General features: G+C 34.7%; 1 protein-coding gene across 3 annotated transcripts; it reads right to left on the reverse strand.

Annotated features, from left to right (window-relative positions):
- Positions 1–369: 369 nt before the first annotated feature.
- Positions 370–27892, reverse strand: TXNL1 (thioredoxin like 1). Of its 3 annotated transcripts, XM_010961326.3 has the most exons (9): positions 27626–27892; positions 20616–20712; positions 18489–18662; positions 13685–13807; positions 12083–12152; positions 10038–10210; positions 7895–7999; positions 3142–3184; positions 370–1726 (listed from the first exon to the last, which is right to left on the reverse strand). In XM_010961326.3, the coding sequence occupies exons 1-8, from the start codon at positions 27721–27723 to the stop codon at positions 3146–3148; spliced, it is 879 nt and encodes a 292-aa protein (XP_010959628.1). In that variant the 5' UTR covers positions 27724–27892; the 3' UTR covers positions 370–1726; positions 3142–3145. The 3 variants fall into 3 exon arrangements, with proteins under 3 accessions (XP_010959628.1, XP_010959629.1, XP_045377449.1); XM_010961327.3 differs by lacking the exon at positions 3142–3184 and having other exon boundaries at positions 27626–27890; XM_045521493.2 differs by lacking the exons at positions 370–1726; positions 3142–3184 and adding an exon at positions 3191–4106.
- Positions 27893–27983: the final 91 nt, after the last annotated feature.

Here is a 27983-nt window from a genome sequence, read left to right on the forward strand (position 1 = left end):
CCAATTGAGTTATAGAAAAGTCACATAAACAATATAAATCTGATGCCCTGTCCTTTACAAACACGAAATTATTTTCACTGGGTTTTCAAATTGTCAAGTATTAATAGGATGAGGTCGGCAATACGTAAGATGAGGCACTTTAGCAACTACCCAAATAGGTCAAGTGTACCAAAGTGTAAAACAAAATTTTTTTTGGGGGGGGGTGTTAATTACTTATTTTTTTAATGGAGGCACTGGGGATTGAACCCAGGACCTCGTGCATGCTAAGCATGTGCTCTACCACTGAGCTATACCCTCCCCCGTAAAACAAAACTCTTGACATCAATCTTACCCTTAATTTCAGACGTCATTAATCTGAGATGGTCTATATTAAGGAGTGTTATAAACTTTTATTTTATTTCTTGCCCTTCTGCTTCCACTTGATCCAAGGCAACGTAACTATGAAATACATAAGATACACAGACATCACTAGACAAATTAATGTGCTTACATACAAAGGAACTAAACATTATCTAATGACACTGGGGTTTCAGAGAGTGACTATTTTAACACAAAAACTTGTGCATAATTTTTTTCTGAAACATGTATAAATACATTGGTGCCTCAAAGGCAAATCAGTATCTCGACCACACTCCTAGACAAATATGCCCTCAGGTTTATTGTTTAATTAACTGAATCAAAATTAAGTCTTATGTACTCCTTTCAAACACTGAGCTTTTAAAATGCTGAAAAATTTTTAAATTTAATTTAAATTGCAAAAACAGAAAACATTAAAAAATCAAATTTACCAATACTAAAAAAAAAAAAATTTACCAATACTTTCTATAGTTTTAAGATTTTAAAATGTCATAAGGAACAAGTTGCTTTGTTTCACTAGCCTTTTGTGAAAGACCTTTTAAAAACATACATTTGGCCAATTCATTTTCAACCTTAAATCATGTTCTCTGTATATTAACATTGTTATCCTTTGGTTGTTAAAATAATAAATACTTGATTAAAAGATATTAATTCCTGTTGCTTCATGAATTCACAGTACTGTATTTTTCCCTCCTGTCAAATTTCGACGTATCTATTAGTAACGAAAGTGGCTGACTCAAATTTTAAAAGTTTATCCAGAAGGGTTTAAAATCTCTGGTCCTGTTAACTAACAGTTTTAGGTGAAAACCGTTAAATCTCATTTAATTTATTTCTGGTAATTTATAATTTTAGTAATTTCTTTAGCCCAGATACCCAAACGCTGTTTAACAAACGAGTTAGTACTCACTTGAACGTGGTTAGCTGTTTCAAGTCCACTCATCAAAATCACCTGCTCTGTGTGTGCATGTGAGTGCACATGCACTCCTTCATTCCCTAAAACAGTTTTGCTCCTTGAAAGAGAGAAACTGGCTTTTGATCAATATGCTACCAGACACTTAAGACTCTGCTAAAATCAAAAGGTGGCCAATTTTCAAATAAATGGAAAGAGAAAATACTTACTTAGAACGGACAAAATTTAAGCTTGGCAAAGTAGTTACTTTTATTTACATTTGCATGTATCAAGATTACAATAGAAACACTAGTGATACCATCTGAACAAAAGCAATGATTTATTGGTAATGGCAATGAATGAAATGTTGAAAGTCTCTGGCGAGAATCAAGCAGTTATCCAGGAGCTGTAGATCTGAATGCAATATGGTCTTCCAGTGTCTTCTGTACCTTAGTGGCTTTCTCCTTTTTTGCCAACTACCTAGGAAGAACAAAAATAACTTTATATGCACCTCTTACTGATTTAAGAAATGAGTTATTTTCAGAGTAATATTAATCGTAGTCATCTTTAAAACCTGGTATTAATTTTTATTGTTGCATTCTTTTGGCATGCAGTGTATCTTCATTTTGAAGAAAACTGTTACCCTCCCTACCCTCACAGCCTCTAGAAATTAAAAATTAAACACATGCAGGCTATTTTTGGCTTCCCACACTGTTTTAAGAAAAAGTAATGCAATTTTTCAAAACAAGGTTGACAGTTTAGAGAAGTTAATAAAAAGATGATGCTATATGAGTGAAACATATTTGGCACGCTATTTTTAGGCAATTAGATATCAAATGTCGATCACAAAATAATCTAGAATTAAGAGTACACTAAACTTAGGTCTTCATGCCCAAGATGACAGGTTTCTAGACTTTTTTTTTCAGTAAGTAGACATGCAATGAAAACAGATTAAAAATGACTAATTTTGACTAGTTTCTATTTTTAAAAAACCCTGGTTGCTACAATGTACTATTAAAAATACAAAGAATAAATCCTGTTTCTGTCACTGATTAGAAAAATTCTCTACTGGAGGGTTTAAAAAATGCTCTAGTTGCTATAAGTGTGGCAGCATAAAAATGTAAAGAATAAACTTGGTTTCTACCAATAGTTCTAGAACACAAATTGTCTGTAGGAAGGTTCTAAAATTATGTTGTAATCAAATAATTTACTTCAAACCTAACGTTTATCATCAGATAATGTATTCTCATGGCAGAAATGCCTCTAAGGAAATCTACTTGCAAGCTACTGAATATGTATTTGTATATAACAAAATTTCTATGTATGTTTTAAACTGTAATTTTCATATTTTAAATTGATTCTGGTCTAAATGGTAACATCTGAATCAAGCAAAACTCATGACGTCTTCAGTACACGTCTGGTCTAAAACAGAACGTGGCTCGGGTCAATGTCATTCCTGAGAAAAGATTATAAAAACCTCTTTCCACTGAATTCCTAATCACATGATGCTAGAAATGTTGTTTTCCCCATCTTGAGGAAAATCACTTTTATTATTTTAAAATAACTTCTCTCTGATCCAAGGAAACCATGTTTTAGAAAGTCCAAAAAGCCACAAAGATACGAAAAACAGTCTCATAAAAGAGTCTGTGGATGAGAGTAAGAAACTGAAGTTTTAAGAGCCGGGGGGAAGCCTTCCTAGGAAAGAAGCGGAGGTGGCACTATTTGTACAGCAACTGAATTGAAGCAGATAAAAACTGAAAGCATTATTGATCATTGTACCATGTGGGACACACAAAACAGAGCTATTAGATTAAGCAAAAGAAAACAAAAACGACTAATATTAAAAATTAAAATTTTAGCAGATGTGATACAGCAGAAGATACGAATCCGCATACTGTTTCACAGGCTGATAACTCTCAACTTGCCAATGTGTATTCTCTGCAAAAAAGAAGAAATTCAGCATTCCTATACGGAGTTTCTCACCCTAAAACTAAAGATCTTTTATTCACTTTTAAGTCTTTATAGTACACCTTAGACAAATAAAAATTTTGGTACATCAAGATTAGGTGTTAAAAATATTTATTCAGTAAAGAGTCCATTGATCTTCCACGTTAATATCTGAACCCAGCCTAAAATTCAGTCCGTAAGTCTTTGAGCTGGCCTTGAACTCACTTGGGTTGGCAAAGCAGAGGACACACCCACAGTTAATCAGCAAAAAAGAGTTTTGGGCGACAGTTCCAATGAGAAAAGAAAACCCACATCTCTCAACTTCAGCCTAATCAATGTATTACCCTAGTACTACTATAAAAGAACTTGATGAAACTGCTCAGATTTAATTTCCAAAATGAGTCTATAGTTCCTAAAAAATAAAATTTAAACTTCAGGTCATATTAAAACATTATCCAACAACTAGTTAAATCTAAAAACATTTACAACAATGTAAGTTTTACTGTAATATTATTTCTCAAAATGTAGTACAAAAATTAAATATGAGACAGGAGAAAGTAAAAAAAATAACAAAAAGTTGGGTGAGCAATGTAGTATGGTAGTGAAATTAAAGCACCTAGTTGCAAGCCCAAAATAAAAACCAAAACAAAAGGCCAAAAAGGAAACATGACTGGAATGAGATCTGAAGAAAGAGATGGTTGAGGAAATCTATGTGACAAGAAGGCTGATCCGATGACAGAAGCTGTAGAAATCTTGCCCCAGCAATGGCGAGAACATGGGAAGGGTGAGAGCAGACAGGTGCTAGATGAGCAGAGAAGCAAGGAGGGGAGTAGAGTGAGATAAGGTCAATCTTTATATTACTTCATTTTTTAAAATCTTCTGTTTTTAGTTCATTTGAGTTGGATTAAAAAAGCTGAAAAATAAACAGACAAAAATGTTACAAAAATAGCTGATATGGTGAATGGCCAGTTTAGAAAAGTCTATTTTTATTACAGTGATAGAAAATCTGCTCTGCTTTTCACATGCACCTCATTCCCTAAGGAGCAGAAGCCCCTTCATTTTTGCTTCTTTTTGTACACCCTTATTTCTTTTGTATTAAAATAAAGCAATCCATGTAAAGAGCATATTTTAGCAAAGAAAACATCTACTTCCAATTAAAATGGCAAGCTTTTTTCATGCTGCAACACACAGAACACATTTACAACAACAGATAGCCGAAATATATATTACAATCTATGCACAATGCCTCTTACGAGCCAAAAACAGACACGGAGAAGGTATGTTCTTGTCTCCCAAGTCTGAAAGTATAACCTTTTAAAGTTGTAAGAGCACGCAAGATGGTCTAAGATTTTTATCCACATCCAGGATTCATCAGCATCACCTTAGCTTCCGTCATCTTAGTGACATAAGGAGAAGATCAGTGATATTCTGAAAACTAAAATTATCTAGAAACAACTAATATGACATAAAAACGTAAACTGAAAATGACTATGTAATTTCATTTAATCATTCATTAAAATCATTTTATACAGCTCTCTTCACTAACAAAGAGGTATCAAAACTTTCTTCTCTGTGCTGATAAAAGGCATGCTAAATTTTGAAATTTTAAATTCTGATCACTATGTGCAATCCCTTTAAAATTCAGACTGACCAAATAAGGACAGGAAAGAAGTGCCACGCCAGACGTGGTGCCCAAGGTCCCTATTTTCCATTCTACCCAGAGTGCCTGCTGCTGTCTTTTCCTGTATCCGCTTCTACTCCTGCAGTTTAGTTCAAGGCCCTTTCCTCCACAAAATACTCTCATGTTTCCCCAGCCATTCTTGGGAAGAAGGAAATATCACTGGGCTGGGAAAGTATGAGAATATTTTGTGGAAGAAGAAAGCCCTGAACTAAGCTTTGATTAATTTTGATTAACTTTCCAAACGTTTGTGCATTATCCTTTCAGGATATAAACTTGCTGTTGACAGCGATGACGACTCTACTCAGCAGAGTACCACCGGGACCTCAAGCACCATACCATGTATCCATTCTTCCCTTCACCAGAAACCAAACTCACTGATAATTTTTAATAAATGACTCTACACAAGGCCAACTTCAGTTACATATAAACTAGTTTTTCAATTGCAATGTTCCTACGTTGAAGCTGTTGACTTATTAGCACCATATGAAAAATACTAAATTAGCTTACTTTTGAGGAATAACCCTACAGCACAATGAATGACACAAGCAGAGAAAACCTCATTCAGAAACTACTGAAAGGAAATGTAATATTAACATACATAAGGAAACCATTCAACCAATTAAAACTTATCAAACATTAACAGCAAGGGATTAAGAAGTCCGGAACACAATGAAGGGACTCCACTACGTTATTAAAGTATTTTCACAGCAGTTCTCAGTGTGGTCCAGGCTGGGGGCCCCTGAGACCCGTTCAGGAAGTCTTCAAGGTCAAAACTAGTTTCATAATAATACTAAGTTGCTATTTGTCTCCTGAACTCTAATTGTCTCACAAATATACGATGGAGTTTTCCAGAGGCTACAAGACCTATGACAGCAAAACTGACTGAAAGCAGAAGCAGGTATGAGAATGAGAGGATTCTGTTACACTAGATAGTAAACAAATTTGTCCAAGTGTAAAACAATGTTCCTCTTACAAAACTGGTCTTTGTTTCAGAAAGTACATATTTTAATTTTAAAATATTACTTGTGTTAACACATAACAATTTTGTTATTTGTAAATAAATCAGTATTTTTTAAATTTCTCAGTTTTAACTTCTTAAATGGTAAACAGATAAATATTGGTCCTCAATCTTCTTTAATAGTGTAAAGGGGTCCTGGGACCAAAAAGTTTTGAGATCTATTGTTCTACGGAGTTTTCAACAAGGTAAAAAAGTACTCAGTCAAACACACAGCATTATAAACCACACACAAATACTCTCAAGCAAGAAATGAAAAATACCTCTGCTACCCTAAAGACAATCCAAAAAGGTAGTTTGGTCATCAAAAAAGAGAGAAACTAGGCTGGAAGTGATGTGAAGGAGGATGTTAAAAACAAAAAGGTGAAGACATCCTTTGATGAACAATTATTAATGCACAGTAGAAAAACTATAACTGAATGGCAGGCTGGTAAGAAGATGGACAAGACTGAGTAGAAAGAAAAAAATGGAAATCAAGTAGCATAAGCCGGGGTGAGAAGCAGGAAACTAGAGCTGAATTAGTAACACGAGGGAAGAACAGGATTTAGAGTAACAGTTCTTAGGAAAGAATTAAGCTAAAACAAACTCTGCAAGGCACAGTTAAAGCCAAATCCAATGGCATTTAATTTAAACAAGCAAAGTAGGAAAGCAGGCAGCCAAAACGTTTTTGTTGCTCACACATTTTCCCAGTACAGCATACTTCATATCATAAAAATGTAGATGTTTTATCTCTGCTTCTTCTGACCTGTCATTACGCATACGTCAAACATTTGACACAACAGATCTAAGTACATAACCCTTCCTACGGCTCCCAAAAGTTAATTACATTGTGAGACAGGAAGATAGTAGTTGGAAAACGACCACTTAAAAGTATCTATTGTCCAGGTTATCAATTTTGTAAAAACAGCATACAATTATGCTCATCCACTGTTATAAAATTTTATGCATTTGTCTATAATCGAATTAAAAGTAGATCTGCAGTATCATCAAAAAGAGTAAGTTTTCAGGATGTTCCACAGCTCCAATTCCCCAAACAGGGGTCCAAGTTGTTAAGCTAGGTGCCAATTCCCTAGGGACTAGCAGCCCTAGGAAGACTCTTCCTCTCTTATAATCTCTTCAAGTTCTAGACTGCCTGCCCAATGCCATCAGAAACACGCTGATACCTCCATCTTCTATGCTGCTGCACATTTCATCTGTATACAGCAACTGGGTTCTATACTGATAAAGTTCTTGGTGGCACTTCTACGATCTGTGGTTGTGTATTTTAAGACTCATCCTAAGGAACTGTTACCAATTAGAAGTAGTTCCAAGAACGAAAAAATGTTCTCATTCCTAAAGGTCCCATGAAAACTATAAATACTTTTGTAAACCTTAGGACTGAGTCCTCAAAAACAAAACAACAATAAAAAAAAAAAAGCCTGTTCACTGAACAGTTATTTGCTGAAATGTGTTCTTTCAGCACAAAGACATAAAACATCTCAGTGCAGTAAAACTGAGTCCATTCTTTTTGATTAAAATTATTTAAATCATTTTAGGGGGTGGGGTATATAGCTCAGTGGTAGAGTGCAGGCTTAGCATGCACAAGATTCTAGGTTCAATTTCCAGTATCTCCATTAGAAAATAAATAAATAAAATAAAATTGTTTAAGTCATTTTAAATATGTTTTCATCAGAAATCATGTAATCAAAATCTTAATATAAGCAAAGTTTTACAATATTTACTATTAATGATTTAACTTACTTCTTTTTCCATTATTCCTAACCACTTTCTATAATCAATTATTTTTTATTTGGATGCCATTCGTTAACAGATACTGTATCAGTAAGACTTATTTTTTCATTAGAGAGTCCTTTCAGTAAGATACCTAACACTCTGATTAGAAGAACCTACTCTTTTGTTTAACCTTATAAAATTTCATGACATGGTTATCATTTTGATCTTTTAAAAATTATTTCTTTACAATAATTATTTTTACTTCTCCTAGACATCATTTAAACAAACTTACTCGTTTGAAGTCATTCATATTTGTTGCCTGGACTGGAGTCCCAATAAAAGTAAAATACGAAATTCTTGTTGTTTCTTCTTCACCTTGATTGGACTGAACAAATATCTATACATACACACCCCCCAAAAGAAAAAAAAAAGAATTTCTACATTAATGATTAAACTCCTTTTCTTATTAAGTGTGCTTTAACTTTAATCAATTTCCCTAGGTTATTCATAAAAATACCTGCTGTTCTTTGTAAAGACTAATCCACATTACATTTAGACTAGTACTCCCAGAGCCCTTATTAATTGCTCTTCCCACCTTCTCCAGGGATGTCACGGCAAGACACTCACATACACAAGTTCTTGATGATTTAGTGTGGTGGTGTGGAAAGGTAATAATTAAATTATTTACAGAGAATGCCGAAAGATTATGGAATTCATGATTACAATGGGCAGAGTGCTACTAAAGTTTTTCTAAAATTATGGCTTTTCACTGAGGAAAATTTCTGCAGTTATATTTTTTTCTGATACTCCTTCATTCTGATACAAGAATATTAAAAGAAAAAAACAGTACTGGAAATAAGCTCCTAAAACTATACTGTGCCTTGCCTATTTTTTAAGCTTGCCTCTTTATACTTTCTGTTTAAACCCTCAGCATGTTAGGAGACAAATGCTTTACTCAAAGATCCTCTTTCAATACATTGGATTTTTTCTATTTGTTCCATTTTAAAAAACATAATACTCTAGATATTACTTAAGAATATTGCCTCTGTTGATTTGGGCAACATACTTTTTTCATTCTCAGATGGCACTCAGCAGTCAGTTTTTGTTGGTTTTACAGGCAACCACAGATTCATCTCAAACTGAGTTTATCAATTAAAAACTCCAAGTCTATAATAAGTAGACTATTAAACTATTTATTTATTTGCAATGCTTTTTGAACCTAAGCACAATAGTTTCTATTTACTGGTTTTAAAATTCATCTACTTACTTTGATTAGATGTTCTGATCAAAACTGTTGTTTTGACTTCAATTTTATCACCAAAAAGTGACAGGGATGCTTTCTGTGTCTTCATTTAAGTCGCTGACTAAAATTTTGACTGAGATAGTACACAGTCCATAAAGACTTGAGCCTATCACAAGATAACTATGTTCAGTGATTCTCAAAGACAGAGGAGATCATTTTAGGATCTCTGGGTTGAAAGGGCTTTTCCCAATAAACAAAAGCCTTCCTCCCATCACTAAATAAAGTCACGGGTGTTACTAATTAAATGTTACAAATATGACAAAAGTCAGGAAAATATTTCATAACCAGTGTCCCAGTCTAATATAACCATTTTCTTTAATTTCGTCTGGGTGGAATATTTCAAACACTGAAAACTTAATATAACCCTTCATCTTACTACTAAGTATATTCTGTGAAAGTCCACTGAAAACTTCATAAAATGAACACGTCATAACATTCTTCTAATCCACAAAAACCAGAATCCACTAACACAAAGAAACCACATTAGTTTGGCATGACTTATTCTCAAGTGACTCTGCTGGTTCCTACTTTTTCCCTAGGTATTCTATTATTCTGTTTTAACCCTCCTACCGCCTCTTCTGAAGGAATGGGCTAGGGTGGAGGGTTGGCTTAGAAGCATGTGCTGGGTTTCAATACTAAAATTCACAAAAACAATTAATAACTTCTAAAAAGGAACTGATTTCTTAATGTAAATTAAGATAACATAAAATTACCTTTTTAAAAAGTCCTTTTTACTGAGATCATGGATACTATTAAAAACTCTATATTCTAGAAAAGTAAACTGGATTTTACAAACATATCATCACTTACCATCAGGTATGAAGGAAGCACAAATACCTTCAGTTTAAGTATAAATGTTCTAGAATAAACTTTTAACAAAAGTTATCAAATATATATAAATGGACTGACAAGTCCACAAATTAAAAAAAAAAAAAAAACCTGTCCTTTCCCTTTGGGGCACACAGATGAATTAAAAAGAAGAAAATTTAATTAGTTTATTAGATGTTCTTACTCATTTCAAACCAATCAATCAACTACTTTAAAGGGTCACTTAGAATCAGCAAGGATATTTAAGACAGCATGAATTGTCACTCACAACCCGCTAAATATATCTGAATGAAACAGTACTTACAGTTACACTGTTAACATTCTGAAACTTAACATAACGAAGTGGGACAATGCCGTCTTCTTTAATATCATCCTCTGTTAGCTCCAGAGCTTGAGTTGGTTCACTTCTTTCTGCTTCTTCAAAATCCATAGATCGGGGTAGATTGATAAAAATTTTTACGTATTTAGGACCCTGACCTATAAAATGGTAGAATAAAATAAAATGCTAAAACCAAATATACAACAGTTGGTTCCCTCTTTCATGATATTCACACTATACAGACAGACACACACATGCACATATCTACCTCTATCTTTAGAAACTGTAAGTCTGAGTATTTTCATAGCCATACTTTTTTCCCCTTTCAATAGACATTAACCAGTAAATTCTTGGCCTGCTACCACTATACTAAGTACTTTGAATACTAGAGTAAAACACATACATACATATGTTCACGCATACACTTACACAGAGTTCTTGCCCTCAACTATAAAAGACACACTATGGTAAGTGTGTAACTACCAGTGAGGAGGTATAGGGAAGGTGGCAATGAAGTTTGCCAGCATATGCAGGCTAACGAAAAGTTTCAAGAGAAATAACATTTGAGCTGGGTCTTGCAGTTGTCATCAATTGGCACATTTTGTTATTTAGGAGAAAAGCATCATCAGTGACGACATTTAGCCAGAAGGAAATTAAACATACAAACTGCTGAATTTCAGTGTAGGGATTAGGGTGTGATCAGTGGTAAGATCACACTTACAGAATGTCTTAGTCTCTTTAACTTCAGACCCATATTTTGTCACTGATTAAAGAATCTCAAGCTTTTCACATTGCTTAAACACTCATTTCTACAGCACTTGCTTTTATAAATACTTCGTATTTTCACAATAAAGAAATAATTGTATTAGTGAAAAGTCATTAATACACAAAAATTTAGAATAATAAACGAGAAGGGAATGCTATCTGATAAATAGGGTAACTACACTAGCAAAACCCCCACAACAGATGTAGAAGAAGAAGGGAGTTGGGGATGGGGGGGTACATAAGGAAAATTCTTTATTTAATAAAAAGAGAAATGCCAAGTCTGTACAGCCCTGTTTACAGCATCACAATTTGTACACAGAAGATGAACATATGAATAGAGCACTCACAGGAAGCTCTAAAGCCCCAGTTCTATCACCTGTAACAAGAGGAGTCTGAAATACATCTCTCCCAGTTCTGGTCCTGAAAAATGGCTGCTGCAGATCTTTAATTTTGAGTTGGAAGAAAAGGTTCCCTCGTGTTCACATTACCAGGGAACTTAAATTCTAAAATAAAAACCCTTAGAAATAAGGTAAAAGTTTCTTTTTCTTTTTCTTTTTTTTACTTTCGATCCAATAATCTCACATTATTTGCCCATTTTATATCCTTTCTTTGTTCCAAGAACAATTTTCACTCTTTCCCAAAACAAGAAATATCTCCCTCTATTTAACAAAAAGTTTTAACCTAAGTGTCCATCAACAAATGAATGGATAAATAAGATGTGGTAAATATATCCAATGGAATACTACTCAAGTTATAAAAAAGAATGAAATTTTGCCATTTACAACAACATGGATGGACTTAAAGGATATTATGCTAAGTAAAATAAGTCAGAGAAAGACAAATACTATATGATATCACTTATATGCAGAATTAAAAAATAAATAAAATAAACTAGTAAATATAACAAAAAAAGAAAGAGACTCACAGACAAAGAGAACAAACAAGTGGTTACCAGCAGGGAGAGTGGAGGAGGGAGAGGGAAGATAGAGGTAGGGGACTATGAGGTACAAACTACTACATATAAAATAAACAAACTACAAGTATATATTGTACAACATAGAGAATATAGCCAATATTTCATAATAACTATAAATGGAATATAACCTTTAAAAATTGTGAATCACTATGTTGTACACTGAAACCTATATTATATTGTTCATCAACTATATCTCAATTAAAAACAGAATTAGATAAAATAAAAGTTTTAAATGTGTACTAATAGGTCTATAGAACAGAAAGTTAAAGAAAAGCTGTCCATTACTCACCATTATCTGGCCCTTGAAATTTCATTGAATAAAGCTTAACAGGCTGATTGAATGCCACAGTAATAAGCAGCTGTGAAGAAAATAGTTTCATTTTAAAAGGGCCATTGAACACCTTGAATAACACAACAGCTAAGCTGAATTAGAGTAATTAAGAAGCAGAAAAAATTTAATGTATCTAACAAAACCAATGTAACATAGAAAATTAGCAAGTTGAAAGTAACTTGAATAGATTGACATTTGAGAAATACAATCATCTGTTATGTGTATAAGGGAATGACAACAAAATTTAATAGAATAAATTAACTAAAATTGTATGCAAGAACCTAAAGGTGTGTGACCTACTAAATGGCAAGCAATCTGCTTTCCAAAAAATCAAACAAAACTCTATATATTTTAGCACATTAAGCTCAATGTTTCCTAAACCAGTTTATTTGTGAAGCATGTACCCACGTCACCTGACAACTTGGAGACAATGCACAGGTTATATGGAGAGCAGAGCCCTCACATGGACTCTATTTGATCCAAAACTCGAGAAGAGGACTCACAGCTCCAGGGGTAACCTCCAAACCTCCATCCTAAACTTGCCTGACTGACTGAATTTGGAAGGCCACGGGCAGGAAGATTTTAGGGAAGCTATAGCTAGTCCTTCTGATAAACATCACCACATTATACTCAAAGCACCATTTACAAGGAGCACAATGTGAACGATATTCTCAAAGTTATATAGTAGGGTCGCACTGGTTGGAACAAAGAAAGATGAGATTTAGATTTATGATTTCAAAATCCCTGTGGCCTGTTTGCCTAAGAAAATACTTAGACTACTTCCTTTGGTTATGTAAGTTCTTTGTATACTTAACCTATAATCGTGTGTCAAAAAATATGAGCATGACACATTTAGGGACTTGAACCTGGTGAAGAGGATATGAGAGTTGGAAGCTAGAAAAACAAAGTCAGCAAGAATATGATCTCCTCTTCCTGAAGCCAGTGAAGAATCACTTAACCCCTTTAAAAAAAAGAAGCATGATCAGATTTGTATTTTAGAAAAATAGCTTTTGTGAACATGTAGAAGATGAACTGGAATGGGGACGAAGAAGTGTCAGTGGAAAAGAAATTAAATTAAGAAAAACAACAGTCAAGATGAAGATAAAGATGGCTTGACCAAAGCAGTACTGCATGACACTTCCTCTGTGACAACGATACAGGAAGTGCAGGGAAGTACAATACGGATTTACAGCTGGGGGTGGGGACTAGACATACGGGAGTGCTCATCTAACCAGGCCCTGTTTCTCAGGGATAAACTCTTCGGGTAGGTAGAAAGCATGGAAGGTGGGTCAGAATGAACACAAGGACTTAAGAATAGTGAAGGCTGAACTCAGCCTTGGGGCCAATGCAAGAGTTCTGTGATTCTCCTCAGTATATCTCACAAAAGAACTGAGAAAGGAGGTGGGTCTGCAGGGTCAAAGGACAGGGGTCAAGTTATAAAAAGGAAAGAAGTGATCATCTGGGAAGGAGAGACAGAAAACCATGAGATGGAAACACGATAAAGAAACAAGAGTGGGCATAAATACTGCTAATTCCTACAAGCCTTAAGCACTCAATTACCTGTTCATCGCAATCAGATTCCAAGAAGGTCATGTCTTTCCGTAAACAGTTGTCAAATCCATGCTCATCACTTTCATTCAGACACTCACAGCCAGCTTTGTTAATAAAAGGCATTAAATCCATCTGAAAAAAGTAAATCAAGACTTTAGGCAAAGTATCTGGATTTGGTATAAAAATCTTAAAAAGAAGCGTAAATATGTGATTTTTTTCTTACTGAGTTATATAGCTGATATACAATATTATGTGCTTCAGGTGTACAACAGCTTTTAAAGATTATATTCTATTTATAATTATTATAAAATATTGGCTCTATTCCCAATGTTGTACAATGTATCCTTGTATATAATTCTCTTGATTAGGCAATTTTAAAGAAAAATTCTGTCCTTTAAAATAGTTTCAAAACTTTTATATTAACCCTTCATCTGAATTTCTAACATCTACTACTAATAATTAAAGCCAAATCTAGGCTTCATCCACTCAATAGGTATCCCAAATCAAGTCTTTTTAACTCATAGATTATAAAATGTTGACATATTTTTCTTCGTAACAGTGTTTTACATTGAGAAATATGAAAATTATCTATAAAATATCCAAAGAAAGCCTACCTCCCTCTTCTAGTGATCATGCACTTTTAAATCTAAACTCTTCATATAGGTTTAAGGTACATATAGGTTTAAAGGTAAACAGCAAAGAGACTTAAAATTTTATTATGGAAAATTTCAAACATACATATATAGACATGTAATACACTGACCCTCAGGTGCCCAGCTCCCAGCTATAATCATCATCATCATCAACTCATAGCCACTCTTATTTAATCTTTATCCTGCAACCAGTCCCAACCTTTCCCTATTTTAAAGTAAATTTTAGACATTTTTTCATTTCATTCATGAACATTCGAGTGTGCATGAGCATTTCTAAGAGATAAAAACTCTTAAAAAAAATCCTCATTATCACAACTAAAACAATGAACAGTACTTTAAATATCATCAAATATCAATGTTCAAATTTCTTCAACTGTTTCATAAATGTTTTATAGCTGAATTTAGTTAAATGCAGAAAAAGAACCCAAGCAAAGTACAAACACTGTACTTAGTTAATGTGTCTCTTAAATCTCTTTTAATCTATAGTCATTTAGCCTGTGGATTTCTTATATCTGGACTTTGCTACTTCCCTGCAGAGTCACTTAAAATCTTCCTTTCTCCTGTATACGTGTTGGCTGGTTCTTTCAACATAATGCCAAAGAGTTGCAGTGACAGTGGGCACCCTGTCTTGTTTCTGATGTTAGTGGGAATGCCTCTAGTGCCTTCCCATTAATACTTTATTGAATGCTTTAGGAATAAAGACGTATTGAATTCTACCAAAGTGCCTTTTCTGCATATTAAGAGATCATGATTTTTCTCTTCTAGATTGCTGGATTTTGTTTACTTTTATTTAAGTTTTATACACCAATATTCTTAGTTGAAACTGATCAGTAGCTTTCTTTTTTGGTACAAACTTTGTCAGATTCTGGGATCAATGTCATACTTCAAAAATTAACTTGGAAATTTTCTTTTTACATGGTCTTAAGTAGTTGCAGTAACACTAGACTACTGATCTTTAAAGACTTGGTAGAATTTCCCTGTGAAGTCATCTTGGGCTTCACAGAAGAGCTCTTGCACTATTTTCTCTACTTCCTCTATGGTGACTGGTCTAATTAGGAGTTCTACTTCTAGTGGAGTAGATTTTGATACACTGTGTTTTTCTAGAAGAGTATACATTTCATCTACTGAACAAGAACTGTTCTTAAAATTAACCAAGTATTATAAATTATCAGTTGCATGTTCACCTGTTTTTGTTTTTAACGGGTTTCAGCTTTTTTTTTAGAGGAAATCCAACACGAGAAACAGGAAATTAGAAAAAAACTTTCCATGCTTCAAGTTTTTGGTTAAAGAAAGATCTGTTCTACCTATTACATAATTTAGGGTCATTTAACGTTTGCTCTTATTTTGATAAATGATGGCAAATGTGTAGACCATGTGTATTCAGAGGCTGGAATACTGAAATACATACACAAGCCTCAAGGTTTACAACACACACAGATGCAAGTTCGATTCCAGAGTCGCCACACGCGAACTCCTGGAGAGGAAGACTTGTTACTGATAGCCCCCCTTGTACTGCTTGAAGCCACACTAGGGATTCTTAGCAATTACGGGAGAGAAAAAAAATAAAGTGTTTAAATTACCCCAACTTCAATAAGCATATTAAAAACAAAGCTATGATGTTTACAAAAACACTGCCTTACTTCTGAGCAAGAATCTACCACGATTTTTAACCTTTTGAGTATCATATTCTTCATCTTTTGCAGTATCTCAAACACTCCTAAAAGAGACACATGTATCTCATTAACTCTGGCCTCAGTCAAATCAGGAGTTTCAAAACCTGATGATATGTAAAATCAGTAACTGTATAGCCTTTCAGGGTTAACACCTAATGACAGAAAGTCTTTATTCTAAGAAACCCAAAATTTTATTTGAAAATTGTTGGTACATTTTTGCAATGCTTATATTTAAATCCACTTTAAGACACAGGTTTTCATTCAGTTTTTAAAAAAATTTTATTTAAATAAATGTCTTTAAAAAATTATTAAGGAATACAAATATTTATAAAGAAGGAAACATCCTAGTCCTCAGATGTTACATTTAAATATTCATTTCTTTGATTACAAGCAAGATTCAATGTTTTCATATTTGCATTGGGCATTTCTGTGAATTGCCTCTTTATGGCCTGTGCCCCTTTGTTTCTAGTGTTTATTTTTTCTTAGACTTGTAATGATTCTTTACATATTGAAGATACTAATGTTTGTCTTACATGTTACAAATGTTTTTCTCAGTTTTCCCATTTACTTTTCATTTTATTTATAATTTTATGCATAATTTCACATTTATAAAGTTACATATCTAAATTTTTTAATGGTTTCTGCCTTGGGGTTATGCCTGAAAAGACTCCCCACATAGCCAAATTACATGACTAGTTAACTAAGTTTTCTTCTTCTTCTTTTATTTTTTTAACTTTTTTATTTAAGTATAGTTGACTTACAATGTTGTATTAGTTTCTGGTGTACAGCACAGTGATTCACTTATAGATGTATACTTTTTCATATTCTTCTTCATTATAGGTGATTACAAGTTTTGTATATATATATATATACACATATACTTTATCATATTTTTTACTATAGGTTATTACAAGTTACTGAATGCAGTTCCCTGTGCTCTACAGTAGGACCTTGCTTTATCTATTCTGTATTCAGTTTCTGTTTGTGTTGTGAGGACAATGACGTTCTCAGGAACACACTACCAGGTTTAAATACTTAATTACCCTATAAGACCTATAGTTCAAAATTTTCATGTCTTGACTGATACCTGATGGAAAAAAACGAAAACGTTTTTAAGTTTTTCACATTGTATTCATAATATCTAGATGAAAACTAAATTTGTTTTATTTCTTAAAAACTTCAAATTTCCCTGCTTATTTTCTACCTGAAGCCAAAACACTAACATCACACTTAGCTGATGTGTCCCTGTAGCTAAGCAGCAGGACTGTTGCACTCTTATAAGACTTTTCATGCAAAAACCCTTAGTATTAAAGGAAAAAAAATACAAAGATGTAAACACAACAGTTTACACGTCAAATGATTTCCAAAATATTCCAAAAGATGTCACAACCCTGACTTACACAACATGTTCGTACTTTCTGAGATTTACAAATTAACATACAACAGTTCTATTTTTAAAAAATATTCATTGAAAGTCCTTAACTTAATGAATGCTGCTACCACACGTTAAAGACACTTTTTAAAGACACAACTCCTCCACCCATACACACAAAAAGAATCTCTCACATTCACCTGACTACAGATTCTCCTCTTTCAACACAAATTTAAAGGCCTTACAGAAAGGACTCACGGCCCCATGACAAATCTGTTTTAATGAACTTGGTACACATACTTTCATATATTAGTTTTAACTTTTTTAAAGTTCATTTTTAAACTGCTAACACAATAACTTTATAATAAGAAAAATTAAGAAATATACATAACATATATCTTCTGGTATGCAGGATTTACCAATTTGCATAATAGTCAGCTACCATGAAGTGCTCCTTCTGAATTTACTTCCTTCCTAAGAGCTCTCAAATAATAGAGATATGAATTAAACTATTCATATTATGTAGTTTTTAAAAACTTTGAAGTTCTCCAGGCTTCAAAAATTAGTATTTAGAATAACTCACTCTTAAAACTCTGAAAAACATATCCAATACTAAAATTACATTTGGTCCTAAACCAAAATCAGTAACAAGGTTTTTATTTTTAATAGAGTGCCAGAAAAGAGGGGATTGCCTAAAAAAAGAGAAAACTATAGGAACTGGCGGAAAAGAGAGTTCTGAATATAATGGTCATATATTAAAATTCACACGTCATTTTACACAATTGCCAAAAAGGAAAATATTTTTCCAAAGCACATTTCTTCACTTTTGAGGGAAAAAAAGTATAAAACAAATGTTTTAAAATGGTTATTAAAATAGTTCAGAAAGTAGATTAAAAACAAGTGGTAGTGAAAATTAGAAGACACTTAGGAAAAATAGTTTATGATGGGGGCTTAAGGCACAGACAAAGCCCAACAGTCAGCTAATACAGTTTTAAAGTTCTTATTGAAAGTATTCTTAATTAGCAAAAGACAAAACATAAAAACAGTCAGTTTCACTTCTATCAAATAATGACAAATACAAGATATATCATGACTTGGCTTTTAAGTGTACATACATAGCCTTTTGGAATATCTGTGTCCTCGTTGCTTCCAGGGTCGTTTTCTAAGTGCTGCTTGATTTTTTCTTCTAATCCCACAGCATCTGCTCCTTGATATTGATCAATTCTCACTTTGTTTCGAAAAAACAGAAATGTAGGTGTTGCTGATATATTGTTGGTGGCAGCTGTTCCCTAGAATTGTCAAGTTAGATAGCATTATGAATTAAAACTAATCTTAAACCACTCTGAATATTCATTCTACATCTTTATGGAAGTTAAATATCACAAGCAAGAGCTAAAAACATGTAAAATAACTTATTCTTAATTATTACTTAAGAAAAAGCAGACCTATTCCTAACGGGCACAACTATGTTACCCTTATGTCCACAATGAAGAACAGCTCTGCCTTTTTATGTTATAAACACTTCATCCAGTAGAATAATCAACTTCCAATACAGAAAGTATAGACTGTTTCTCAAATGCAGAAACCAAGTAGGGTATTGAGATATGACAGCACAAACCACTGCTACGAGGAAAAAGTACACATCTGAAAACACAGTAGCCCATCCATCCATGAAAACAGGGTAACGTCCTTTGCATTGCAATCCTCATCTAGTTCTACTCTTAAAGACATGACTTCCGGTCTCCCATCTAAAAAACACTGCAATAGCTATCTTTTTAAATTCTGCTCCAAATCCACAGTAAGATTAGCTACTGAATGAAAATTAGTTAATTAACCACTGATTCATGGTTTAAATTCTTCATGAGAAGTATAAAGAAAGTAGTAAAGCAAATATGTAACCTTGCACATTCAAACACTAGGAAAAGGTACATTGTTTTTTAAAGGCATAAAGTTCACAGAGACGTCTTCTCTAAGCCTCATAAATTAGAATAATTTTTAAAAATTGACCTTTTAGAATAGTGCTGCCCAAAAGAAATATAATACAAGACACAAATATGAGCTCTATATGTAACTTTAAATTTTTTAGTATTGCAACAAAAAAGTAAAAAGAAACAAGTGAAATCCATTTTAATAGTATATTTTAGAAAACCCAAATATGCATTTTCAGCATATAGTCAATATAAAGAGTTAACATAGTTCACATTTTTTCTTTCACACTAAGTCTTGAAAATCCTACGTATTTTACACTCAGAGCACATCTCAGTTTGGACCTGCCACATTCCAAGTGCTCCATAACCAACCACATGTGGCTGCCATACAGGACAACAGCTCCAGAAGACAGCACTTTCAGATTAGAGACAGAGAGCACTTGAAACAAGGCCAGTGCTGCAGCGACGTAAGCACTGAACAGTAATTGTGTAGCGCAGGGTTTACACTAAATCCCCAAACTACTTATCTACAAATTATATAACATTCCAAGATTTTTTTTTTTCACACTCAGAAATGTATCAAAGACAAAAAACCTCATTGATGGGGGAAAAAAAAAACTACAGAGCGGTTCCTCAGTCAAAAGACCACATTTTTAGTGTTGGAAGGAGCCTTTAAAATTTTTTTTTCCTTAACAACTCCTCCAAACTTCTACATATCCCAAATGTAGAGCTGTCACACAGCCACTCCAACTATGTAACCAGGGCGAGCTGCCTACAACACTGTGGCTCAGTCAACAGGAATCAGCATTTTAAAGATTCTGTTGAGTAGGCAGCTTTGGAGCTAGGGAGCTCACATTACAACTGATCTACTCAAATCAAACTAGAACCAATTCTCTTTCATGGCTTTCTAATCAACCAATGTGTCAGCAGTAGAAGATACAATTCTAGATTTGCAAAAAAGTAAACAAAGAAATGTAAAACACAGAACTGCCATGTAACCTATTAGGTTATTTTTATGTATACATATTATATATATATATATATATATAAAATATAATACTGTTATTACAACATTGTATTAATTCCATATCACAAGAGTGTTAATATAAATAAACCCAGAAGCAATCAGAAATGGACTACCCTTCTTAACTAATGTAGTTATAATTGTGATAACTTGTCGTAACTATGTCAACATTATCCTATTGTCAAAAAAGTACTTAGTGCATAAAGAGATAAATAAAAAATGATATTAATGTTGAATCTCAAAACCAATTTGTAAATAAAATTTATTTAAAAAGGACTCTTTTGCCTTACCTGACACTGATGTACATCCACTTCCAAGAAAACTGCTTGTGGATACTTATTACTCATAGAACTGAAGGCTGGGGCAATCCTTAAGCATGGACCACACCTGAGAGAAAGGTAAGATGCTTGGTAAGACAACACCAAGGACTGTATTAATTTATACTCTAAAGATCTTGTCAATTAAGTCATAAAACAAAGACCTACTTATATAGCACAGAGAACTACATTCGGTTTCTTGTAATGAGCTGTAATGGAAAAGAATCTGAAAAAAAATAGATATGTATGTGTACGTATAACTGAATTGCTTTACTGTACACCTGAAATTAACATTGTAAACTGACTACACCTCAATAAAAAATAAGAATTAAAAAAGAGATTAATGGATAAACAAAAATGTAGTATACCTATACAATGAAATATTATTCGACAGAATAAGCACAAGGATATATCGTACAACACAGTGAATGCAGCCAATATTTTATACTAACTATAAATGGAGCATAAGCTTTAAAAATTGTGAATCACTGTATTGTACACCTGTAACTTTTATATTATACATCAACTATATTTTAATTAAAAAAGTTATGACACATTCACATCAGGGATAAGGATAATTTTTACTGTTTAAAAGAAAACTAAGTCTCATGATAAAATGTCCTCTATGACATTAAAAATATGTACTTACATATGCATTTATATGGTATATATGCATATAAACACATATTAAAAAGTTAGGTGGGTCACACAATAAACAATTACTTCTACAAAGTGGGACTGGAAAAAGAAGAGAGTTTAGGGGAGACTTTCAAAACTATACTTCTGTATCCTTTGCTTTTATATGATGAACAGGTATTTTCATTTTAAAATATTAAACAGACTGAGGATGGAGAATTTAATGTTAACAGCACTTAGACAGTAGTCACAAATGAAGCACAGATACCATGCTATACCACAAAATATACTCGGTATACACACAATATCAGGTTTTCTCATTCCTGAAAAACCTTTCTGCAAAAGCATGCACTCAAAAATAAGAAGGCTTATGGAAAAAATAAGATAAAGGCAAACCATTTAAACCCCTGCAACTTTGTAAAAATATTCCTAAGAAAAACAGTAACTAGTACTCAGGAAATACCTGCACAGACAGGCAGGTGGCTCAGACCTGGAGGCTACTACAGAGGGTGTTTTAAGTGAACAAAAAAAGATCTAGTGGAAGCAGCACCGCTTACAGGTGCTGTGAGGATCCAAAGGGAAGCAAAGCTCTGAGTCAGCGGGGCTGCCACTTAGGTGGGGATGGGAGGAAGTGCAACATGAGAATGACCCCGGCTGGAGAACAAGAGCTGGGTGCAGGCACTCAGGTTTAATTTTATTAACTTTAACTTTCTTAAAATAAACCTGAAAGGGAGCCCGCCTCTGTGGCTAAGGGCTTTTATCCTGCTAAAGGTTCTGCTCCTGCTCTCCACTACCTAAGAAAAATAGAATATGAACTGGTACAACTTCCACATCACGCTGACATCATCACTCCATTCATCGGTCATGTATGAGCTAACTGGCGTTAAAGAAACACTTCCTGAAGTTGAACAGACTATACTAAAATAATGGCTACCTTGCGAATAAGTGTTCCCTTACAAATTTTAACCTCATCTAGATCCTTTGTTTGATTTTAGTTAGCCATCATAAGTGGAACTTCAGTCAAAAATAAAAAAGTTATAGAACACAGAAGCATAACTCTACAGCAGCAACTTTTCACTATGATCATTCAAGTGAACTGATTGGTTATTTTAAGTAAGACGTTTTCCTTGCTTACTATTAGCATTTAAAGTAAACAAAGTTCGATTACTAGCTAAGCTCATGAATAAATCACCTGATTTCTCTATAAATGGCAAGGAACTAGATCCTTCAAGGACCCTTTCTGATCTCTGAAACATTATGCCCCAAGTATGCCTAAGCTCAGGGCTGTACTTTTTTCTCTCGTGTAGCCCTTGTTTCACAGACCTTAGACAGTCTCGGGACCTTTGAGCTTGTAACAGACCAGAGACCATCTAGTCAAGAGGTTCAAAAAAGGAAGAAAAAAAGTTATTTTCTGACCTCTGAACCTCCTTCTGATGGAAAGCTTATCTGTTAGATTCGATATGTAAGGATTCTGAGTTGCTCTTTTTTGAGAAAACAAGAACTCAGCAGACAACCCTCTAGCTTCCTGCAATATATAAGGAACCACACCCACAAAACTGAAATTTTAAAATTGACCTAACCTAACACAATTATTCGATAAGTGAGAAGTGAAGACCAGACAAGCTTAAATGACTTGACCAAAATCAGACGCTCTAGTTAATGGCAGGGACACGACCAGAAGAGTTAACCTCTAAAGCCAATCTAAGATTTACTTTCTTTGAAAGCACCACGTTAGGTTCTTCTTAATAAGTAAGATCTGTGTTTACAGTCATAATATAAAGATTCTATTTCAAGAACTTTCTATCCTTCTCTATTTGCTAAAGCAGAACTTGCTATCCTTCTCTATTTGCTAAAGCAGTCAGTGCTCCACCTTGAGCAATAATATATGTAAACACATCCAGCTGGTAAACAGGTATGGAAAATGTACATGCTTTCTAAAGACATATTTTAAAAGTTTATTATTCTGCAGGCATAATTTTAAAATAGGTTATTTCTAGATGTACTGTATTTACTAATAGACATAATCATAATTGGCCCTATTAATAACACAAAATAGCTAGTGTTCATTAACCATTTGCTATATGGTGTGCAATTTACAAAACCCTTACAGCCATTTGTTTTACAATTCCTCATTTTAAAGACAAGAACAATGAAGCACAGTGCTAAAATTTGATCACAAAACCCAACTTTTAACTGCTATTCCAAAAACCTCAAAATAGTGGCCTACACAGTGTTTTTTTTTTTGCTTGTTATTTCTAAATTAACTGCCAAGATTAAAACTATTTATATACTCTTGAAAGGAATCCAGACAGATTACATACTGTATGATACCATTTTTATAAAGTTCAAACCCAGACAAAACTAACCTGCAGTGTTAGAATTCAAGAGTGATGAGATGGGGCCTGCAGGAGGTGGGGGTGGGGCAGGGATTGTGTGACGCTGGCATTCTTGACCTACATGCTAGCTGAACAGGTGTAACCACTGGAAATTTATCAAACCATACACTTAAAAGGTTGGTGTACATTTTTGTACGCCTGCTATACTTCAATAAAAGGTTTGTGTAAAAAAAGTCTCTATATGTTCTTGTGGGCCTCATCATGCCCCAGCTGTCTTACAGGCCCCTGTTTCACTCTGTCTTATATATGCCTGGTCCCTATGGACTTTTGTGCCTGCAAGTCTGTAATATAGTAAAGTATCTTCAGCCCACCGCAATTTAAAAAAATATATAATTAATCCTCTACATATAATGCATTATTGGCACAAACTACCATAACCCATAGATCTCACCATCCTAAAATACACTGACATTCTCCTTGGATGGTAACAATAACAACTAACCAACTACAAAGTAAGGCCTGCTTTAGGAAAACTGAATATGTGGTAAACCTATCTACAAAAGTAGTACACTCATGAATTCAAGGTAAAAATCATTCATGTTGAGTTTTATAGGAAAGAAAATGTATATTCTTTTAAAGTTGGAGTTTACTCAACAGTGATAACAAAACTAGCACTGCTTATGACCACTTAAATGTATCTGGGTAAACTTAAGAAGTAACAGTTTGGAGATACCAGTTACCACAGTATATAACTCACATACATAACTTCATTCTCTAAATAGTATGGTTAGGTTACATGTTATTATCCTCATTTTACAGGTAGGGAAAAGAATAGCAGAGAGTGAACTGAACTGTCCTCCATCAGAAGATCAGTTTGCAAGCAGAGCTTTTTCAAGGCAATATTTACTGAAAAAGAAATGTCAGGCTCTGTGCAACAGAGGTGATCCTGCATGTCCCTTTTGCTCAGGCTGGGAAGAACAAGGACAGCACTTTACAATCCAAATGGAGCATTCAGCAATGGGACCTTGAACAAGTCATTTAACCTCTCTGTGGCTCAACTTCTTCATCTGTAAAATGAACAGAATTTCAAAAGACTATTTTGAGGACTGCAGGAGTCAGTAAGTGCTTAAATAAGTCCCTTACACAGACTAAATAAAAAGTAAATAATGACTATCTTAACTGCTTAAAAAAATACTGGCAAAGGGTGCCAGTTACTGGGTTAAAGACAATTTTTTTTAACAAATGGTGCTAGGAAAACTCGATGTCCACATGCAAAAAAATGAAGTTGGACCCTTACTTTACATAATATACAAAAATTAACTCAAAATAGATCAAAGACCTAAACTTAAGACCTAAAACTATAAAATTCTTTAATGAAAACATAGGGAGGAATCGCCATGGTATTGGATTTGGCAATGATTTTGGGGGTATGACACCAAAAGGACAAGCGACAACAACAAAAAAGATAAATTAGACTTCAGCAAGATTTTTAAACTTTTGTGTATCAAAGAACACTATTAAGAAACTGAAAACACAACAAATGGGAGAAAATATTTGCAAATGATATATGTGAGAAAGGATTAAGACCCAAAATATATAAAGAACTATAACGCCACAAAAAAACCCCAAACAATCCAATTCAAAATGGGCAAAGGACTTGAACAGACATTTATACAAAGACAAACAAATGGCCTATAAACACCTGAAAAGACACTCAACATTATTAGTCATCAAGGAAATGCAAACTAAAACCACCAGATACCATTTCACACCCACCCAAGATGGCTATTCAAATATTTTCTAAATGTTGGTTTATGAAGAAATTGGAGTTCTCATGCATTGCTGGTGGAAATGCAAAATTGTGCAGCCACCATGGAAAATAGTTTGGTGGCAGCACTATTTACAATAGCCAAAAGATGGAAACAACTCAAATGTTCATCAACAGATGAATAAACAATATGTGGTATACATATACAACAGAATATTACTCAGCTCTAAAAAGGAAAGAAAATCTGACACATGCTATAACATGGATGAACCTTGAAAACATTATGCTAAGTAAAATAAGCCATAAACAAAGGGACAAATATTATATGATTCCACTTAAATGAGTTATCAAGAACAGGCAAATTCAGAGACAGACAGTAGATGAGAGGCTACCAGAGGAGGGGGCGGGGGGAGGAGCTATCAGAGTTACTGTTCAATGGACACATAATTTGTGTCTGGGATAATGAAAAAATCTAGGAAACAGATAGGGATGATGATGGTACAACACTGTGAATGTGCTTAATGCCACCAAATTGTACATTTAAAAATGGCAAATTTTACTACAATTAAAAAAAACAACTGAAAAATAATACTGGAGAGCTAACTGAAGATTCTTAACAGAAGAGTGACAATTTGTACAGTGTTTCAGTAAAATTAATAGGATGAATAAAGCACAAAAGATGAGAATAAGAAATAAGGCTTAAAGTAGGGATAGTACGGAAATGAAATAGGGGCTTGAGAAAACTGTTTTTGGCCTAAAATGGGATGAAAGTAACTTTTCTCACTTCAAATAAGTTGCTTATTACTGTCATCTCTCCCCCTGCTATGTTATGGGAAAAAGAATGTGTATCATTGAGGGACAAAAGTATAAAGGCTCCCACTGACTAGAATTAAGAAAGTGAACTAAAAATGCAATTCGTTGTGAAAATCATCCCTTCCCTTTTCCAACACTGGCCTAGAACTTAACAAATGTATAGGCATTCCCTCATATTAAGAAAACAGACATTGTAAAATTAACAAAACTGGGAAAACAAACTTTAATGTTCTGCTCCTTTCCAATTCTGTATGATAGAGATTGACAACAAAGTCCCAACTTGTTTTCATCTCTATCTGCATCCCTCCATCCCCTAAAACTATCTAATCTTAATGTCACCATTTAGATATTCAACATTTATTGAATCATGTTCAATAGGTTTGAATTACTTTTTGTTCCGAGACACAAAACACTGCCTTATGTTTATATAATTACTTGTACAATTAAAGGTGTTACATAGTGATATCTGTAGTAGATTTCTCCAAGTTTGTGTAAGTGTAAATAACACCGGGGGGGGGGGTCCAGGTAAATCAAATGGAGACTTCAGTAAACACACAAACTCCCTTAAGTCTTGGTTCTGAAAGTCTCGTTCCAACAAGTCACTCTCACAGAGAACAGTGCACACTCAACATGGAAGAGCCACTAGTTCTGCGACCTATAAATTATGCTGAGACTTACCAAAGCCAGATAACATCTTTCAAGTTCCCTGTCCTCTTAAATCAAGTCAAAAACGGAGTCTATTTGGTTAAACCCAGATGTGGACATCTGCCTACCTGTACTGTATAAATACCTACTTAACTTTTCATAACCACATGCAACTGCATACATAAGATAGCCTAAGTTACAAAGTTACTAACCAAAGAGGTAACAAAAATGTTAGGGGAATTAAAAAGCATCCTGACCAAACATTAACTTAATTTAAAATGCATTAGCTGAGCTTTATGTCCAAGCACTACGAGGATTAGTTGGGTAGCCCCATCTGAATCTTCCAAAGGTTTTCCAGCAATGCAGGTGGTAAGGAGAATCAAAGCGTTCGGTAAATTAAAATTTTTACAGTTTCTAAGATGCAAGTGACAGCTAGCTCCTGGGAAAGAAGTGGAGAGGTGCAAGCAGGAGCGGCTGAGACTCCCACAGATTAGAAGGAATAGAGCCAGGCCACCCCAAGAGCAGAGCTCATCCGAAGACTCAAAAGAAGCGGGCGGGGATCCCCTGGGCTGGGGAGGCAGCCGGCCTGGCCTCAGTCCGCCAAAGACTCCGGGTGCACAGACGGGAGGTCACACCCAGGACCTGAGGCCTAACAGGGCAGCGGCCTGGGGCTGCGGCCGGCGCCGGACGTTCCGGAGCAGGAGACCGCAAGGAAGGAGGCGCAGAGAAAGAGAGAGAGGAAAGCACAGACACGCGGGGCCCACTGGGCTGGGGCCCGGCCTCACCCTCGCATGGTGAACTTGACCACGGCGAGTCTGGAGCCCGCGCCGCTCAGCTCCGGCTGGAAATCCGGGTCACTCCCGACCGGCTTCACACCCACCATTCTCAGAGAGCCCTGGAAGGCGGCCGCGATGCCACCGGCTTCAAAACTAAAGAAGAAGACCCGGGAGAGGAATAGGAGAGGCTCAGGAAGGCCTAGGCCTGGACAGGGGAGGTGGTGACCGCGACGTCTTCTCCCGGGGCTCTCAGTGCCGAGTCACGCCAGGGAGCGGAGCGGCCGAGGGGGCGGGGATGGGAGGGGGGAGGGGAGAGGCGAGGGAAGGGAAGGCGTGCGGAGCCCAGCAGCCACCGCGCCGCAGGGCC

The sequence above is a fragment of the Camelus bactrianus genome, chromosome 30 (genome assembly GCF_048773025.1).
Source record: "Camelus bactrianus isolate YW-2024 breed Bactrian camel chromosome 30, ASM4877302v1, whole genome shotgun sequence".
In the NCBI taxonomy this organism is placed as follows: Eukaryota; Metazoa; Chordata; class Mammalia; order Artiodactyla; family Camelidae; genus Camelus; species Camelus bactrianus.

Coding starts and splice junctions, on each gene's coding strand:
- TXNL1 (XM_010961326.3), bottom strand. CDS start 27,723: ATGGTGGGTGTGAAGCCGGTCGGGAGTGACCCGGATTTCCAGCCGGAG. Junction 10,211..12,082: donor ATTTCAAGGGCCAGATAATG/GTGAGTAATGGA, acceptor ACCATTTTATAG/GTCAGGGTCCTAAATACGTA. Junction 3,185..7,894: donor ATATGAATGACTTCAAACGA/GTAAGTTTGTTT, acceptor TCTTTTTTGCAG/AGAATACACATTGGCAAGTT.